Raw genomic sequence first — 18,253 nt, 5'->3', positions numbered from 1 at the left:
TCTTCATACCCTTGAGCAGGGAGAATATTGTCTTAGAGGAGTTGGTACTTACCGAAATTTTTTCGGCAGTAAAGTCCGCTCGTGCTCTCCAAATTAATTTATGATAGTGCTTAATAGACGCTCAGTATTTGCTTTTTGCTTCCAGATCATACGAGCGTCTCCAAGTACGCTCTAGCTGTTTACAATGTTTTTTCGCTTTGGTCAACGATTCATTTAACCAGGGGTTAGACTGCCCTCGATTATTACCACTCAGTTTAGCCGGAATGCAGCTACCCAAGCCTAGCGTCAGCCAGTCATGGAAAAGCTTATTTGCATCCTCCATATCCGGTGGCAGCTGAGGCCTGTGGCTGGACAAAAAAACTGAAAAATGACTAATTTTCAGCTTGTGCCAGGGACGCTTTAAAACTGGAGAGGAACAGTTCAGAACCGGCTTTCCCTGCCACCGCAAGGAGAAAGAGACCAAAAAGTGATCTGTCCAGACCTGCGGAACAGGTGACCGAACCTTTAGCGAAATTAGGTTAGAGAATATGGGGTCCAGTAAGTGCCCTGCAGGATGCGTACACTCAGGGACACACTGAGCCAGCTGATAAGCCTCTAGATCTGCCACAATCTGGCAAACACTACTTTCCCACTCTCTCAAGATGAAGATTTAGGTCACCTATATTCTCCTTAATAAAGCTACAGGAATATGAGTCCTTGATAATGACTGCAATACCGCCCCCTCTATTACCCACATCACAAAACCTTGTGGAAGAGCCAGCCAGGACTCCGCAACGAGTCTTGTGTGAGCCATGTCTCCATTAAAAATAGTACATCTGGAGACTCTTCAACCAATAGATCATAAACCTCTACATGGTGTTTCACTAACGACTGGCAGTTCAGGCTTAAAAAAGTAAAGTCTGCATGGTCAGGAGGGCATAAGACAGACTCCTCCAATTAAGTTGAAACGAACAAAACTTACATTTAGAAAATCTTCAGCTATTCAGCTAGAAATGATGTACAGAGTTACACACTGTACAAAACAGTCATTTGTGTATGGAAGCCAACAAAGGTATATGTTGGCCAATTCATTTTGCTGTTTCGGAACAAAGGGAAAAAGTTACAGCATTCAGAGGTGAATTCAGTCTCATAGCACCCACTAGTCATCTCGAAATCGAATTGTCCCTTAAATGTCCCATAAGTCTCTCTTCGGACAGGTCCTTACCTGCCAATAAAAACATCATTAATGTGCTTCCTTCTATCAGAAACCTCCTCAACCATAGCTATTCAACACAGAATCTCAAATCAACACAAAAATGTCAAAATAGCCAAACAAGATACAATTTCCACACTGTACACAAAATAACTCATTTACATAGTCAGTGGTTATCGTACCTTTTATTCAACCAATGCCTAAATACGGTCTACTTTTACCTTAATGGGGTGCTTCACAGCCTCCAGTGCCGTCAGCCTTGACGTTTCCCTCACAAGTGAGGGCTTTCCCAGCCGTGCCTCAATAAAGCGCCCTGCCACGCCTGTAGCATTCTTGGCTGTGTACACTCCCACTGCCAGCAGTGTCAATCCTGCCACCTGCCAAAAAAACACATAACAAGTTAACAACAACAAAAACCTTACAAAACGTAAACACTCTAATGAATGTGCAGCACAACCAAGACATCAAGCTCTAAGACTACATAACTGTTGCATTCTGAGTGAAAGTGATGCATGGTAAGGACAATTCCTGAAAATAATGGAAACTTTTAGGCCACAAACCTCGAAATTCAGTTATTTTAACCTAATCGTGTGGTTCTGTATTCTTAGTGGTAAAAAAAAGAAATTGTCTCATGTCCTAACGTAAACACCAGCAGGGGCAGCTTTTTTTAATTTTCCCATGGTTCACTCACTTTGTAAGAGCAAATACCCTACCTTTGGCTTAACTCGCCACTGGATGGGCTGGTGGTTTTGAGAGATATGTGTCAAGTTTAAAGGAAATATTCCATCATGTTTGCCGAATGCTGTATTATTTTGAAGACCTGTTACATTTATTGTTTTGAAGGATGAAACATGGACTTTTGAACTGAAACTAATTAAGTTCAATGTATTTGCTCGCTTCGATCAGAAAAAGAGCAAAGGAAAATCCTGTTTTGTATTAATTCTAAAATATTTTTTATCATATACCTACGTAATGTTTTCGAAACACACAAACACTAAAATTTACTTTATTCATCAAAAGAACATTGAAGAATATATTTCACCTTTTGGCCAGGTTGAGAATTAGCCTGGCTGCTGTGTTCTGGATTGTCTGGAGTCGCTGCAAAGGTATGCAAGTTGTGCCGGCATAGAGTGCGTTGCAGTAGTCGAGTCAGCTGGTGAGGAGGGCCTGGGTCACTGTTTTCTTGGTGCTGATGGGGAGCTGCCTGAAAATCTTTCGGAGTATGCTGATAATGTGAAAACATACCGAGGCGACAGTGGGTCTGAGCTAAGTGGGTCTGAGCTAAGTGGGTCCGAGCTAAGTTGGCCACCTGGAGTCGTTCCAGAGGGAGGTGTTTCTGTCTTAGATCAGGACTTGGTCTTGTCCATGTTAAGTTTGAGGCAGCTGCCTCACATCCATCTCACATCCATGTTACGACGTTCTTCATGCAGTTATGGAAGTTGGTCTTGGTTAAGGTGGGGTTTGTGGCTCGAGAGAGGACGAGTTAAGTGTTGTCGGCATATGGGGGCGTGGCCACGGCGGCAACTGTAATGGCCGCTCCGCTGTGAAGCTCCTCCGGGCGGGCGCCCACTTCGGACGAAAAAGGAATGTGAACCGCGTCCCTGCCGACACTACATGCCGTGTCCAGCCTACTGATGGTCCAGGGCAGCCAGCGAGAAGTTGCCGAGCCGCGGGAGCGGCTGGCCGCAAAGGCCACGGCGGAGGGGATCTGAGGCCTCCGGACCTCGGCGCCATCTTCCCTGCTGCGCTGGAGCGCCGGGTGAGTGCGACTCGGCGGGCTGCGGCCGCGGCTCCGCTCCTTTAGGCTCCTGCCCCTGGCGGCCTCGCGCACTGTTCCCCCCTAACCGCTCGGTCCCGTCTTTTCCCTGGTTTTCCAGGCTCTCGGGTGTGGCTGCGGCCTTGGGCCCGTTCGGGAGCCGGGGACTGGATTTCGGACTCGTGCGGAACCGGTGGGGCGTGCTGCGGGCGCGTTCGGGGGTGGGGGAGGGGCGGTGCGCGAGCCTGCTAAGCGGCCTGGGAGCGCTCCCTGGTAACAAACAGCGGCCCCGCCGTGTGTCCGAACAGCGCGCCACCTTCCACCGCTACGCCACGGTTAGGGTGGCCTCCTCCTGCACTTCACGGCGCCATCTTGCGCTGACTGGTCACCACCATCTCTGCTACTTTGACTGCCGCCTGAACACTTGCCTGCTGTCCTACCCACGTGGCCGGTCTTTGGAGGTCTACAGGTCGGCCTGCTTTACCATTGATCCCTGCTCACCACCTCTGTCGCAGAGACTGCGGGCCTGTCACGCGTCCTCCACGATGGGGGAAAAAAGATCCAGCCCAGAGGACTCTTAACTTCGACAAGACTCTCCCTGCTGCCGACCCCCCTCCGGGAACTGCTGCAGGAGCTTCAGTGACACAGGACACTGGCGAGGCGGCGTCCATGATGGCCACCATGATGGGGAGATGCGTGCAGGCTTCAAAGCCCTTGATACAAGGTTCGACAGTCTGGAACAAAAACTATCTGCCATCAACTCAACTGTGCAAGCCCACGACCGGCGTCTGGACCTGGCGGAGTCTAGAATATCTGACCTTGAAGACGGATCCTCCAAGACCCTAAAGAGACTTGAGAGGGTGGAGAAAATTCTTAAAGATGTCGCCATCAAGAACGAGGATTTGGAGGCGCGTGGCCGGCGAAACAACATCAGAATCCTTGGCGTGGCGGAGACTACTGCCACTGGCCGGTTCGACACCTTTGTGGAAAATCTCCTCATCGAATTGTTTGGTAAAGACACTTTCACGGCTGGTTTTGTTGTGGAGAGAGCTCACAGGTCCTTGGGGCCTAGACCACGCTCGGGACAACTACCCCGACCCATCATTGCCAGAATCATGAACTTTAGGGACCGTGATGCCGCGCTTCGGGCGGCGCGAGAGATGGGCGAGGTGAGATGGCAGGGGAGCAAGCTGTCCTTCTTTCCGGACTATACTGTCATGGTGCAGGAGGCTCGGAGGAAATACACCAACGTCAAGGCAGCTCTTCGTAACCTGGGCCTGAAATACAGTATGCTCTACCCAGCCCGGCTGAAAGTGGACATTAATGGCCGGTATCGCATTTTTGACTCTCCAGCTGAGGTTCAGGACTTCTGCCACACGTACAAGAAAGGGCCTGGATCGGCCCCCGGCTCCGGACCCACTTCTCCCCAGCAGCCAGACACGCAGGCCAGCGCTGACTTGTTTACCGACGCTGGACAGGGCTGAATGTCCACTCCGCTCCAGTTTTGGTTCATTCTTCTTCTTGCAGGGGTGGCTAACAATCCTTTCATCCCTATCCGTTTATGACATTCCCATCGTTCCGATGGACTGCCCGCCCGGGGGCTAGCGTTGCCTCCCCCCAAGCGCGGGCTGATATGTTTTGTTTCTTCTTCTTGGGTTTCCTAGCTTGCATTCTGCAGCCATTTTCGTATGCTTTTTCTACATGGCACTTGTTGTTCTGCTTTGCAGATTTGCAATTAGGGGGGTTCTGCCTCTCATGGGGTGTTGGGAGGCTGGGTGGTGGGTGGGGGCGGGGGTGTTTGTATTCTGTATGTTTTTTTCTTTTTTATGACTTTGATCGCGAGACACATGGCACTGGTTTGTTCGATGACCACTTCTTTCCCACGATTCTAGATTTGACTCTATGGCCCGGATAGGTTTGCAGACTGGACCTTCTAGTTTAACATTGATGACCTGGAATGTCCGAGGCTTGAATTCCACCCGGAAACGGAAACAGGTTTACAATATGCAGTGAGACATAAAGTTGATATTCTTATTTTACAGGAGACGCACATGGTACATTCAGACACACCTTCCTTTGCACGGAGTTGGGGCGCCCACAGAGTGTTTTCAAGCTTCAGTAGATATGCTCGTGGGGTGGCAGTTTTGATACACAAGCGAATACCCTTTGTCTTGACTGGTAGCAAAGTGGATGGGGAGGGACAATATGTGATTCTTCATGGGCTGCTGTTTGGTTACAAGATCTCCATTGTAGGGGTTTATGGTCCTAATGTTGACTCCCCGGCCTGCCTTGAGGAGCTACACCTGTCTCTACTACATGCAGATATTGACCTACTGGCGATGGGGGGCGACTTTAACTTCCTGATGAACCCCGGCAGGGACAGCACATCCCCCTCCCCTGACCGCAAACCACTATCCCGCGCTGCGATGGCGGATATCTGTTCCCACTTTTCACTGCAAGACATAGAGGCTACGCGTCACACTGCCTCCCCGTCCTTCACGCACCACTCTGGCTACCACAACACGAGCACCAGGATCGACTACTGGCTCCTGTCTCCGGGCGTGGCGGGTTGGGTTACCGATTTGCGCACCCTACCGCGCACTATCTCTGACCACTCTCTGGTGGTTCTGGCGCTTGCGATTCCCAGGTTGGGTGGATATGAGCGGCAATGGAGATTTCCTGGGCGTGCACTCGCAGACCCAGTTTTCACGGAAGAGATCCGCTCGGCGATAGAAGACTATTTCGACCTTAACACTGGCTCGGTGACCGCATGGGCTACACTGTGGGAGGGATTCAAGGCTACCATCAGGGGGGTCTACATTACTAAACATGTCGGAGCGCTGCGCGAACGTTCGAACCACCCTGTCCCGCCTAGAAACCGAACTGTTAGCTATCGAATCCCAGCTCCTGACTGACCCCTCCCCGGTCATCGAAGCAAAACGCGTCGAGCTCCTTTTAGAGTTCCGAGACACGACGGATAGGGAACTGAAATATTTGGGCAAGTACCATTCGGCACGCCAATACGGCGAGGGAGACAGACCAGGCAGGTTATTGGCTCAATTACTGCGCCCTCCTCGGCAGGCGGCATACATTACACAAATTGTTGCTGCAGATGGCACACCTCACTTCAATACTCCTGATATTTGCAACACTTTTTTGTCTTACTATAAGCACCTTTATAAGTCTGCCCTAACAGAAGAAAATCGTAACCCCGGTCCTTATATTAACGAAATAGCTATGGTCTTCTTGGAGAAGTACATGCAAGACTTCTTGGCGCACCCCATCACGCCCGAGCTGATCGCGGAGGCGATAGACTCGCTGAAAGGTTCCTCGGCGCCGGGCCTGGATGGCTTCACGGCCGATTTCTATCAAACATACAAGGAGGAGTTGGTTCCCATTCTGGTCGAGGTCTACGCCGAGGCCCTGGAGCCCGGTATTCTCCCCCCTACGCTCCGTGAGGCGGTTATAGTCTTGCTTCCCAAACCTGGCCGCGACCCAACGGTCTGCAGCTCCTATCGCCCGCTGTCACTCTTGAACCTGGACTATAAAATCCTGGCCAAGGTGCTTGCAATGCGGCTTGCGCTGCTGGTGAACTCTATTATTTCACCGGTTCAATCTGGCTTCGTCCCTCAGAGGTCGACATCCCTGAACCTTTGCACTGTCTTCTCGGTCCTGCACAGAATTGACCCAGCCGTCCCGACAGTTGCGGTCTTTCTGGATACCGAAAAGGCTTTTGACACTCTAGAGTGGCCTTTTTTTCTGGACGTGATGCGTAGGATGGGCATGCCCGCTATGTTCGTGGCGACCGTTGAATTGCTGTACACAGCACCCACGGCACGTATTCGCCTCAATGGCACTATCTCCGACAGGTTTACTCTTTCTAGAGGTACCCGGCAAGGGTGCCCCCTATCCCCCTTACTTTTTAGGTCTCGTAGCGAACACAGCGCGTCAGCGCTGTGTCTCCGCTAGAGATCTTTTGTTAGCGAGTGTGCTTCCCAGGAGACAGTTTCGGCCGCGCGCATCCTTGGAGTGGATTTGAAACGGGAACGCGCACTGTGGCCAGACGCTGTCTCCTGGGAAGCGCAAGTACTACACACGCATGCGCATACACACACACAAGCGCCCATGCACTCACATACATACATACATACATACAGAGACACCCCCCTGACACATACACACACGCGCGCGCGCACACACAAGTGCACCGAGGCCCCCCCCCCCCCCCCCGCCGTCACCGTCGCATACACACACGAGCATACACGCACACGCACACACACACACACACACGTGCACCAAGCCCCCCCAGCCTTTTGAAACTTACCTGGGCAATGTCGGGGACTCTTCTCTCAGCACGCGGCGCCCAACCTCCTGCTAGCGCTGCCCCGGGTCTCCACACCGCTCACAGGAGCCCCGGGCCGCGAGACGCATCGACTCCGCCTGCCTCCTCTTCCGGTCTGGACGTGGCCCCGCCCCCGTCACAGGCGACCGTGCCTGACTTCCGGGGCGGCCGCGGCGGACTTCCGGGGGCATTTAGGATGCTGCTGCTGATTTCTCTGTCCTCCGTGTATTCCATCCGTGGATTCTTTCCGTCTTCTGTTTTTCTTGTTTACGTGTCCTGTCGTTTCCGTGTGCCGACATAGCTTTAAACCTTCCGACATGTTTGATTGCAGCTGCACTTTCTGGTGTAAATATTTTCACTTTGAATGAAAATCATACTCTGCACATTTCTAAAGGAAACGGTCTCACTTTACTGTTCTGATTGGGAGTCCATATTGTTTTAGATCTACAGAACAACCCGTACCTCATTGTGCCCCGTACCCACATCTGAAGAGTCGCTGCTGCTTTGTTTTCTGTGACTCAGTGCCTCAGCATTTATAGTCTTCGCCCTTTCCTTTTGCAATTAATTGTTTTTTCAGGTGCTATTGTCTATTGAACCACATTGAGACTACAAGTCCCAGAATGCACTATTTAGTAAGTACAATCCTAGGGCAGAAACATGCAGTAGCCCTCGCTTTTGCATCAGCAGGAAACGTAGTGGTTACATATGTCTACCATACTTTTTTCAGTTTCTAATTGTTTTGCAGTAGGAGGACATATATTAAACAAGCTTTGGCAATGCAAATAGGTCTCGCCAATGTCTATTACAATGGCTTGTTTTTTTGTTTTGTTGGCTTTCATCACTATTGGGTTTGTCCCGCCCCTGCAGCATGGCTTTTTTATCTTCATATTCAGTTGATGACTTGTATCCTTCCATGGCTCACATCAGCAAACTATTTATTTTTCTTTGAGCACCTTGTAGGAGTGCACATGAGTGTGTCCTTCGCAAACGTCTGTGCGGCACAAGCTTATTCATCAAGCCACAATACCCCACGGCACCACGCTGCCCCCCTTCATAGCCCATTAACAATAAAGTTATCTTTTTACCAGTACTTTTGTGTGCACCCATTCTCACGCACACATACGCACATGTACACACAGACCCCCACACACACACATGCGTGTGCACACACATGCACGCGCACACACACACACACACACACACACACACACACACACACAGTTTCATGGTAGTGGTGCTCACTTTCACAGAGAAACCACCAAATCCATAAAAAATGGGCCATCGGAGTTCAATTAAAGTTATTGATCTCAAATATCCGATTTTGCCAATTTGATAAAATGGCTGAAAAGGCACTTCATTACTGATTGCCTTATTTAGCTCATGGCTGATGAATCATGCCTGCAAGGCTTAAAATGTATTTTCAAATGAACGAATGTTCATGCCTATTCACAACACTGCGTACTTCACTTTCTACTCACAGAAACGCACACTTGCCCCCTCAAACAAAACACTCACACACTCTGATCACACCCTTAGTCTAATCTATGGCCACAGGCCAAGCACACTTATATACGTAGCACCACTGCCATACACACACGGACACCATCACTGCCATGCACACACGGACATCATCACTGCCATGCACACAGGGACACCACCACTGCCATACACACAGGGAAACCACCACTGCCATACACATACACAGACACCACCACTGCCATACACACACAGACACCACCACTGCCATGCACACACGGACACCACCACTGCCATACACACAGGGAAACCACCACTGCCATGCATGCACGGACACCACCATTGCCATACACACACACGGACACCACCTTTGCCATGTGCACACAGACACCACCCCTCCCATACACACACGGACACCACCCCTCCCATACACACACGGACACCACCCCTCCCATACACACACGGACACCACCACTGCCATGCACACACAGACACCACCACTGCCATGCACACACAGACACCACCACTGCCATGCACACACGGACACCAAAAAACAAAAATTATGCAAAGCATTGTCATTTACAATGCCAGTAACTCAAACTTAAATGCTGCGAGACCTATTGCATTGCAAATGCTTGTTATTTTGGCTATGGATCCTCTGGTCCGACACTTTCAAGAGAAACACTTGCACAGGGGGCTCCAGTTCCGCACCGGGCCTCTTCTTGTATAGCTCTACGCGGATGACATGGTTCTTTACGTCCGCACCCCGGAGACCAACCTGCAGCCTCTGCTATCAGAAATTATGCGTTTTGGCGAATATTCGGGCCTCAGGGTTAGTTGGCACAAATCACAGCTGTTCCCCCCTCACCCTTGCCACCACAAGATGGCCTTGCTCCCTCCCGCTGGAATGGTGCGAGGACTCCGTTAAATACCTTGGGATTCACATTCACTTAGATACCGTGTCCATTATTCGCATGAACTATGGACGCGCCCTCGACTTTTTGGAAGATAACACTGACAGATGGCTCCGCCTACCCTTGTCGATGGCTGGGCGCATTGCCGTAGTGAAAATGGTGGTACTGCCCCGGTTCTTATATCTTTTCAACAACATTCCCATCCCTCTCACACAGGTTTTTTTTACCCAACAGCGCACTGCCCTACTGCAACTGGTTTGGGGTGGGAAACGCCCTCGCCTTGCCTGGAGCACGTTAACACTGCCTTACGAGAGGGGCGGATTTGGAGTCCCAGACTTCCACCTTTACTACCTGGTTGCCCAGTGCTCATATGCCCACTCCTGGTACCATCCGGATGCCAGGATACAACATTTGAAACCTGAAGCAGACGCCGCGCTCCCAGTTTCTCTGGACGATGTGCTCCCCAAGGGCCTTCCCCGCGATCCACATGACATACTCCCTCTCACCACAACGACTTGGGCCTGGGACAAACTCAGACGCTTACTGCGTGTTGACACTCTGTACTCACAGGCCCTCCCGCTCCCCAATCCCCACTGGCTCCCTATAACAGGCGAAACATTGATTAGTCGCACACTCACTAAATACCAACTGACTACAATCGGTGACTTGTTCCCAGATGGCCACGCCCTTTCCATATCCGAAGACCCCCGCTTCACCGAGCGCACTTTCATGGATACCTTTGTGTTTGCTAGACTCAGGGCACTGATGCGAGCTACATTTCACACTTTCCCATTGCCACCTGATGACACTCTGGCACTCACTTCCATTATCCAGAACGCTTCGGGGGCCCATGTGGTGTCCAAACTCTACAAACTCTGCATGTCCTCACTTCCATCGTCAGACGAGGCGGTTCGCGCCGCATGGGAAATGGATCTAGGCACCCAGATCTCTGACGATCAATGGGAAGCGTGCTGTGCCACGACCAAGGATGTTTCAATGAACAACAGACATAAACTCATACACTTTAAATTCCTTCGACGGCTATACCACACCCCAGCGTTGGCCAACAGAATCGACCCGGCACGTCCCCACACCTGTCCCAAGTGCAACGCCCCTCAGGCGGACTTTGCCCATCTTTCCTGGACTTGCCCGAAATTACACTCCTATTGGGTTGAACTGCATGACACACTGGGTGCGATTTTAGGCCTGCCACTGTCAGTCCTACCGGAGATTGCCCTGATGGGATACATGTCCAATTTTCCCCGCAAAATCCGCAAATTGGCATCGATCTGCTTCCTTCTGGCCAAGAGTGAGGTCGCACTGCACTGGTGCTCGAGACGTGCTCCCTCAGTTGCCGCTTGGCTACGAAGTGTGGCGTATTGCAATGTAAATAGTGTGGAATATTCTGACCAACTCCCTGCCTCCTCCCGCCCCACAGACATTTGGGGTCCATACCGTCAATACATTGCGGGGAAAGCGTTGGAAACGCCCTCTCAGTCCCTACACCCCAATCTACCGACGGGGGTGGGCTAGGCCTCGAGACCCCCATTCTGTACTCCCAATCTGGTATTGCATCTGCCGTTGCCTGCCGCTCCCCTTTGGATGCGGATCGGGGCCTGACAGACTGGAGACCCGATGCGGTTTCCTGCTTAGGGGTTCTTATGCCAATGAAGGAGATGGTTTCCTGCTCGCTAATTTAGCCCAACTTTCGGTCCCACATGACATTTTTGTACTGTGCGATCTCCTGCTTTTACTCCTGCTCCTCCCTGGGTGGGATGGTTCATTAATTGCTTTTATAGAAATGTGGTTATTGACTGAGGTGCCACCTAATGTGATACAGAATGGTTTAATGTGCTGGTATTGCATTCTGCTTCTTATGACTATTGTCTCTCTTATCCTTTCTTTGTTTTTTTGGACTACTGCTTATGTTTGCTTTGCATTTAAGTTGCTTATCAGAAAATTTTCCTATTGTAACATTTCCTATGCTTCATGGTGCAACCCAAATGTTTGTTTTGCTAGCGTCATCCTTATGTTACTTGAACTACTTTGCTGCCACAAGTTCAGACTCTGTAAACAGGCCTTGTTTATTTTACTACTGTGGTTTGCATCATTTGCACTAATAAGATGTTTAAAAAAAAAAAAAAAGTGTTGTCGGCATATGAGATGATACTAATGTTGTATGATCTGATGATGTGTGTGAGAGGGGTAATGTAGATGATGAAGAAGGTAGGGCTGAGCATTGATCCTTGTGGTACTCCAAAGTTGGTGTGTTTGGGGTGCAAGGTGAAGGGGGGGAGCGGACTTTAAGGATATGTCATGTGAGAAAGGATTCCAGCCATCTGAGTGCGTCGCCTGTGATTGCAGTCTGACTGAGGCGTTGGATAAGTGTGTAGTGGGAAACAGTGACGAACGCTGCAAAGAGGTCCAGGAGGATGAGGGTGGAGGTTTCCCCTCTGTCAAATAGGGCTCAAATGTCATCTGTTGCTGCTATCAGGGCTGTCTTGGTGCACTGGTTAGCTCTTAGGCTGGGATGGATCCAGAAGTTTGTTCCTTTCCAGATGATAGGCGAGTTGGGTGTTGAAGGGGATGTATGACGTTACATCGCAAACTTTTACAACGCACACCGTTACAACGCATTTTTTACAACGCAGATGCATTTACAACGAATGCCTTTACAATGCATGACATTACATAGCAGATGCTATTACAACGCATGCCATTACAACGTAAGTATTGGTAAGTATATTATTTTTTTTAAAAATGTAATTAATTGAAATGTAATTAATTTAATAAATAAAATTATTTTTAAATAATTATTTTGTACATATATATATATATATATATATATATTGTAAAAAATAGTTTAGGTATTTAAAAATAAAAAATCTAACGCCAGGGGAGTGTAATAGTAGGGTAAGTGTTGGATAGTGTAGGCTATAAAATTACTTTGTTTATTTTTAAAAGAACTATTATTAATAAAGAACTATTATTAATACATAATAAAATTATTAAAATTAATTTTTAAAATTAATGTAAATTATTTATTTTAAAACTGAACCCTAAAAATACCCCTGTACCCCAAAACCCAAACCCAGCCCTGAAACCTAAAAATACCCCTGTACCCCAAAACCTAAACCCAGCCCTGAAACCTAAAAATACCCCTGTAACTCAAAACCCAAACCCAGCCCTGAAACCTAAAAATACCCCTGTACCCCAAAACCCAACCCTGAAACCTAAAAATATCCCTGTACCCCAAAACCCAAACCCAACCCTGAAACCTAAAAATACCCATGTACCCCAAAACCCAAACCCAGCCCTGAAACCTAAAAATACCCCTGTACCCCATAACCCAAACCCAACCCTGAAACCTGAAAATACCCCTGTACCCCAAAACCCAAACCCAGCCCTGAAACCTAAAAATACCCCTGTACCCCAAAACCCAAAACCAGCCCTGTAACCTAAAAATACCCCTGTACCCCAAAACCCAAACCCAGCCCTGAAACCTAAAATTACCCCTGTACCCCAAAACCCAAACCCAGCCCTGAAACCTAAAAATACCCCTGTACCCCAAAACCCAAACCCAGCCCTGAAACCTAAAAATACCCCTGTACCCCAAAACCCAAACCCAGCCCTAAAACCTAAAAATACCCCTGTACCTCATAACGCAAACCCAACCCTGAAACCTAAAAATACCCCTGTACCGCAAAACCCAAACCCAACCCTGAAACTTAAAAATACCCCTGTACCCCAAAACCCAACCCTGAAACATATAAATACCCCTGTACCCCAAAACCCAACCCTGAAACCTAAAAATACCCCTGTACCCCATAACCCAAACCCAGCCCTGAACCCTAAAAATACCCCTGTACCCCAAAACCCAAACCCAACCCTGAACCCTAAAAATACCCCTGTACCCCAAAACCCAAACTATATATATATAAAATTACTTTAATTTATTTTAATTATTTTAATAATTTTTGAAATTAAAAAAAAGATTAAATAAAATGATATACTTACCTATACTTACCTTGTAATGGCATGCGTTGTAATAGCATCTGCTATGTAATATCATGCGTTGTAAAGGCATGCGTTGTAAAGGATCCTGCGTTGTAATGGTGTGCGTGGTAACGGTGTGGGTTGTAATAGTTGCGTTGTAACAGTTGTTTCCCGTTGAAGGCCTTTTCCAGGACTTTGGCAGGGAATGGCAAGAGGGAGATTGGGCAGTAGTTCTGGCAGTTTCTAGGGTCTGTAGACAGTTATTTTTAGTAAAGGCCCGACTTCTGCGTGCTTCCATGCGAGGGGAAGATGTTATTGATGAGAGGCGTTGATGATGGTGGTGAGTTGGTGGCTGATCTTGGTGCTTCCGAGGTTGAAGATCCGATTTAGGCAGGGTTCTGTGGGTGCCCCTGGGGGAAAGGAATTCATCAGAGTGGTGGGTGTGGGTGTGTAATGTAATGTATGTATACTTGTAAAGCGCACTGTTACCTCATTACATGGCGTCCTGACGCTGTATACCACTGGGGAACCCGTCCTGGCTTTCCCTGAGAGAGGGCACCCCCAAGGTGAAGCCAGGCATCCCCGGCGCTGCTAGGGCCGTTGTGGAGATTAAGCAAGCTATTGCCCAGAGTTGCAGAGTGGGACCCATGGTTAACGTAGGCACCTAGGCGAGAATTATCGCGTCCGCAGACATTGACCCAAGACCCTGCCGCATCGGGAATTGAACCCTGGTCCCGGACCGACCTCTGCTTCAGGGTCTGCCACTTCTAACCAGTGAGCCACACTTCTCCACGTGTGGTGAGTTCTTCCCAGGTGGCAAGTGAGTGGTTGTTGCTTGCGTTCGTTAGTTTGCTCAGAATGTCGGAGGGTTGGGGTTTAATGTTTTTGTAGATGGTTGTGATTTTTTAGTGGAAGTGGTTGGCGAGTGAGCCCCAGAGTTCTTGTGAGGGAGGAATTGTGTTTTTGTGGCTGAGGGGTTGGCAAATTCTCTGATGATGACAAAGTTCTTTGGTTTGGTTGGCGACTGCTTCGATGCAGCGTGTGATGGCTTGCTTCTTTGTGGCTTTGATCTGGCAATGGTAGTTGTTGAGGGTTTCTTTGTAGGTGGCTCGGTCGATGTCGCTCACTTGTATGCTTTCTTCTTTCCAGTTGTCTGCATTTGTGTTTTGACATACAGAGTTCTGGTGTGTACCAGGTGGCTCGTTTACTGTGTTTGGGCATCTTGGGTGGTTTGGTGGGGGTGACTTGGTTAGCAGCGTTTGTGATCCAAGTGGTGAAGTTCTCTACCGTTTGGTGCAGGTTGGCAGCGGTGTTAGGCTTGGAGGTGCTGAGGTCGTCTGTCCACTGTTGCAGAGCTACTCTGTTCCAGCTGCGGTAGGGCGAGTTGTTTCGGATGGGGGTATTGTGCGGTAGTCCGGCAAGGGGCAAGTGCACAATGGCATGGTCCATTCAGGTGAGTTTTGAAGTGTGGCTGTATATTGAATATGCTACTTACCAGTATGCATCTGTTCTTGGCATGAAGGGCTGCTAACATTCATATCTTAGCATTAGATCGCCGCCTAGTGTTGGGTCCGGATGATCGCACATTGTTGTCCTGGAAGAGTCTTCGAAGTATCCTGAGATAGGTGGCTCCTCCCCTGGACTACAGTGCGCATGGGCATCGGCTCCATCCCCAGATTGTTTTTCGCCATTGTGGCAGAAGATGGAGTGAAAAGTGTAAAGGATGTCCATGCTAATGATTGAATACAATAGTATATCTGCAGCTGCGACAGGCACCGGGGAGGAGGGTGGGCGATATGAATGTTAGCAGCCCTTCATGCCAAGAACAGATGCATACTGGTAAGTAGCATATTCAGTTCGAGGCATGTGGGCTGCTAAATTCATATCTTAGCATAGAATACATAGCAGTCCCTCCATCAGCGGCGGTTGCCCGTGCCAGCTGCAGAAACCTGAAAAAGTGTCTTGAGAACAGCCTGTCCTACAGCAGCTTGCTGCTTGGAATGCACATCAACACAGTAGTGTTTTGTAAAGGTATGTGGTGTAACCCACGTGGCTGCTCTGCAAATGTCCTCTAAAGGAATGTTCCCTAGGAAAGCCATGGATGCCCCCAATTTGCGTGTGGAGTGCGCCCTTGGGGGTATTGTTAAAGTGCGCTTGGCTTTTTGATAACAGATTTGAATGCACTTAACAATCCATCTGGCTATTCCTGCTTTGGAAATCGGGTTGCCTTTGTGTTGTGGTGAGAAGGCAACAAAAAGTTGTTTTGTTTTCCTAAAGTGTTGTGTCCTGTCTATGTAGTACATCAACGCCCTCCGTACGTCTAACGTATGGAGCATTCTTTCCGCCACCGTTTGTGGGTTTTGGAAGAATGCCGGCAAGTCGATAGTTTGGTTGAGATGAAACTGTGACACCACCTTTGGAAGGAATTTGGGGTTAGTACGTAGCACTACCCTATTTGGATGAATCTGAATGAATGGCTCTTGGATTGTGAGCGCTTGTAGCTCACTAACACGCCTCAGTGACGTAATAGCAATTAGGAAAGCTACTTTCCACGTTAGGAATTGTAGTTCACACGAGTGCAGTGGCTCAAATGGTGGTCCCATCAGTCTGGTGAGGACCACATTGAGGTTCCACACCGGAGCTGGCGGTGTTCTTGGGGGAATGACTCGTTTCAGACCTTCAAGGAAAGCTTTAATGGCAGGCACCCTGAAGACAGAGAGATGCTGCCTATTTTGAAGGTAAGCTGCGATGGCGGATAGATGTATCCGAATAGAAGTGAACGCTAGCTTGCACTTGTAAAGATGTAACAGATAGCAAATGATGTTAGGGATAGATGCATCTAGCGGGTTGATGTCATTGGCTGTACAGTAAATGACAAAACGCTTCCATTTTGCAGCATAGCATGCTCTGGTTGTTGGCTTCCTTGCCTACTTGATGATGTCCATGCATTCAGGAGGTAGGTTGAGGTATCCAAACTAAGACTTCAGGAGCCAGATCGCTAGGTTGAGCTGTTGCGGATCTGGATGCTGAATTTCTCCATGGTTCTGCGTCAAAAGCCTGGGCGTGAGGCGCAGTCTTTGATGCGGTACCACTGAGAGTTGGAGGAACGTGGTGTACCAGGCCTGGCGCGCCCACGTTGGAGCAACTAGGATGAGTGTCATCGAGTGTTGCCTTAGTTTTCTCGCCACCAGTGGTATCAGAGGTGTTGGCGGAAAAGCGTACGCAAATTTGCCTGACCAGTTCATCCATATCGCATTGCCCTGCGATTGCGGGTGTGGGAACCTGGCGGCGAAGCTTTGGCATTTTGCGTTCTCCCTTGTGGCGAACAGGTCTATCTCTGGATGACCCCACCTTTGGAAGTACGGCTGGAGTACTGATGGATGTATCTCCCACTCGTGCATTTGATGGCTGTATCTGCTGAGCAGATCCGCCATCTGATTGTCCTTCCCTGGGAGGTGTTCTGCCATGAGTAAGACATTCCTCTGAATGGCCCACTTCCACATGCTCTGAGCCAGATGAGACAGCTGCGGTGAGTGGGTGCCCCCCTGCTTTTGGATGTAGTACATCGCGGTCATGTTGTCCGTCCGGACTAACACTACTTTGTTGCACAGATGTACAATGAAGGACTTGAGCGCCATGAAGATCGCCATCAGTTCTAGATAGTTGATGTGCATCTTTTGTTGCTGCGTCGTCCATAGTCCCTGCACTGTGTAAGTGAGCAGATGAGCTCCCCATCCCTGGAGAGATGCGTCCGTTGTCAGGATAATCTGTGGCACTGGCTCCTGGAACAGTCGGCCCTTGCAAAGGTTGTGTGGAGTCCACCAATGCAGAGAGTCGTATGCCCGACTGGTAACCAACACTAGGTCTGTTAATTGTCCCTGAGCCTGTGTCCACTGATTTGCTAAGCACTCCTGGAGCGGGCGCATATGCAACCGTGCGTGAGGGACTATGAAGATGCAGGAGGCCATCATGCCTATCACCTGCATGAACACTCTTGCTGGAAGTGAGTGTTTTGGTCTGAACTTTTGGATTAGAGACTGCATGCTGTCTATCCTGACTTGGTTTGGTTGAGCTTTGGCCGTCAGGGTATTGATTGTCGCACCTAGAAACTGCCGGACATGTGCCGGCTGAAGATGCGACTTTGGGTAATTCAACGAGAAACCCAGGTCGTGAAGGAGGTGAATGGTAGTCGACATGTCCGCGGCGCACTGTTGTTCCGACTTGGCTTGAACGAGCCAGTCGTCCAGGTAGGGGTAGACATGGATGTTCTGCCCCCTGAGGTGCGCTGCTACTGTCGCCAGGCACTTGGTAAACACCCTTGGGGCTGTGGTGACTCCGAAGGGTAGGACCTTGAACTGATAATGCCTGCCTTGGATAGTGAACCGGAGGTATTTTCTGTGGGACGGGTGTAGTGGAATGTGGAAATAAGCATCCTTGAGGTCTAAGGTTGCCAAGAAGTCCCCTTGGTTTAACAAGGGAAGAATCTGTTGCAGTGTAAGCATATGGAAATGTTCTGACAGTATATACAGGTTGAGGGGACGGAGATCCAGAATTGGTCTGAGAGATCCGTCCTTCTT

General features: G+C 49.3%; 1 protein-coding gene across 1 annotated transcript in view; it reads right to left on the bottom strand.

Moving 5' to 3' along the window:
* The window catches only part of LOC147710752 (ATPase family AAA domain-containing protein 3-A), a 554,267-nt gene that overhangs the window by 361,948 nt on the left and 174,066 nt on the right, over positions 1-18,253 (bottom strand). The window contains exon 8 of the mRNA XM_086921474.1: positions 1,414-1,569. Coding sequence (XP_086777600.1) covers positions 1,414-1,569 — 156 coding nt within the window. The remainder of the gene's footprint in view (positions 1-1,413; positions 1,570-18,253) is intronic.

Source organism: Lissotriton vulgaris, chromosome 5, assembly GCF_964263255.1.
Source record: "Lissotriton vulgaris chromosome 5, aLisVul1.2, whole genome shotgun sequence".
Classification (NCBI taxonomy): Eukaryota; Metazoa; Chordata; class Amphibia; order Caudata; family Salamandridae; genus Lissotriton; species Lissotriton vulgaris.
Note: the sequence above shows the minus strand (reverse complement) of the source record. Positions and strands in the feature narration are given on the sequence as shown.